The sequence below is a fragment of the Caretta caretta genome, chromosome 1 (genome assembly GCF_965140235.1).
Source record: "Caretta caretta isolate rCarCar2 chromosome 1, rCarCar1.hap1, whole genome shotgun sequence".
NCBI lineage: Eukaryota > Metazoa > Chordata > Testudines > Cheloniidae > Caretta > Caretta caretta.
In genome coordinates this window covers 5405269-5407180 of record NC_134206.1, presented here as the reverse complement: position 1 = coordinate 5407180, position 1912 = coordinate 5405269, and the positions used below count along the sequence as shown (strand labels likewise).

The 1912-nt window shown below is 46.4% G+C and overlaps 1 protein-coding gene across 1 annotated transcript; it reads right to left on the bottom strand.

The window, feature by feature from the left end:
• Window positions 1-738: 738 nt before the first annotated feature.
• Window positions 739-1677, bottom strand: LOC125636354 (olfactory receptor 52P1-like). Its single transcript, XM_048849299.1, has one exon. The coding sequence runs from the start codon at window positions 1675-1677 to the stop codon at window positions 739-741; it is 939 nt and encodes a 312-aa protein (XP_048705256.1).
• Between the last annotated feature and the right edge of the window lie 235 nt (window positions 1678-1912).

The window sequence follows — 1912 nt, the reverse complement described above, 5'->3', positions numbered from 1 at the left end:
ACTGCACAAAGTGGTAAGTAATGTGACTCAAAGGTGATGTCATAGTTTAACAGAGCAGTCCCATTCTTGAAAACACAAGCTCTTATAAAATGACTTTAATTCCTGCAGCAGCTTTCCTGTATTATCACTTTCCAATTAAAATATTTGGTTTTGTCCTCCAGACTTCCTGGAAATCAGACTAATTTTGTTCACCAGATCACTGTACATATGATTCTTAGGCGCGCGAGTGCCAATGTAGGACCCAGGCCTGTATTTCCGCCTGAGGTAGTATTTTTGGGTTATGCTTGCATGTTTGTCCTTTGTTCACACATGTTAGGAAGAATGCATGTGTATCCAAAAATCAAAGACATTGTTTATGTTGCGTAGCCAGTGGGGGTGATAAGATGGGAACAGATAAGAGCAGTTAAAACGTTACTGGAACGCACACTTTAAGATTGCCTCAACCCCAATCGCAAGGCAAGGCCAAAAAACCAGTCAGGAGGGGCAAAAGGGGATCTGATCAAGAATTCTGTTCACACAGGCACTAATGGATGGTGATGGTCAGAGAGAGGGACCTCAGCAATGGAGAGAGCAGTGCTTGGTGATGGAGTGATAAGACATTAGGTGTGAGAAACTTCTCAGACTCTGAACTTCCACAATGCTGAGCTCAGCCAAACTGGGACAGAGCACCCTTGATTAAAGAAGAGATGTCCTTTCTTCCTCTCGTCACACAGGTTTAAAATCAGTGGCCCCCGGCAATCACATTCTGCAGGTGTATTTGCCCACTTTGTCACGAAGCTCTTTGGTTTTCACCGCATAAATGATAGGGTTGAGCATGGGGGGGATGAGGAAATAGAGGTTGGCCATGATGATCTGAATGTGGGGAGCAATTCCCTGACCGAATCGGTGTGTCAGGTTGGAGAAGAGGAAGGGAGTATAAGACAATAGCATCACACAGATGTGGGCTGTGCAGGTGTTGAGGGCTTTCTGGTGAGCTTTCTTGGAGGAGATTCTGAGGACAGCCCTCATGATCAGACTGTAGGATAGGGCAATGAGCGTCAAGTCTAACCCGATGACTATAAGTGCTATCACCAAGCCATGGATCCTATAGACTGTGATGTCCCCACATGATATCTTTGCCACAGCTATAGGTTCGCAGTATGTGTGGGGGATGATGTGGTTGGCACAGAATGGAAGCCTGCTCAGGAGCAGGGGCGTGGGCAGAACGAAGAGAACAGCTCTTATCAAACACATGAGCCCTAGCTTAGCTATTCGTATGTTGGTGAGGATGGTGGCGTATCTCAGAGGGTTACATATGGCAAGATAGCGATCAAAGGCCATTGTCACAAGGATGGCTGAGTGCATAGCAGAAACCGCGTGAAGGAAGAACATCTGGGTGAGGCAACCATGCACCGTAATCCCTTTAAAATTGAACCAAAATATACACAGTGCCTTTGGCGTGACGGAGGTAGACGTGATGATGTCTGTGAGTGCCAGCATGCAAAGCAGCAGGTACATCGGTTTGTGCAACGTCTGCTCTTTGCCTACAACAAACAGAACCATGAAATTTCCCAACAGGCTGATAATGTAGAACATAGAGAAAGGGATGGATATCCAAATGTAAGCAGCTTCCAGGCCAGGGATGCCCATTAGGATGAATGTTGAAGGGTCAGAGAGGGTGAAATTGAAAGCTGCCATGAGGTGGTCGATGAATCAATCTGGCTCAGAAATGCTCAAGGTGCCTGTGGGGAGAGGGAAGCACAGCATGAGGTGTGTGTGTGGTGGGGTTACACACTTCTTAACAAATAGAATAGTAAATATTTTATAGTTATTACCAATCTAGAAAGGGGGATGAGCAATGAGGTGGCAATGAGGTGGGGGGGGGAGGGATAGCTCAAGGGTTTGAGCATTGGCCTGCTAAACCCAGGGTTGT

What these genes read in the sequence shown, in the direction of transcription:
- LOC125636354 (XM_048849299.1), bottom strand. Translation starts at nt 1,677, where the DNA reads ATGGCAGCTTTCAATTTCACCCTCTCTGACCCTTCAACATTCATCCTA.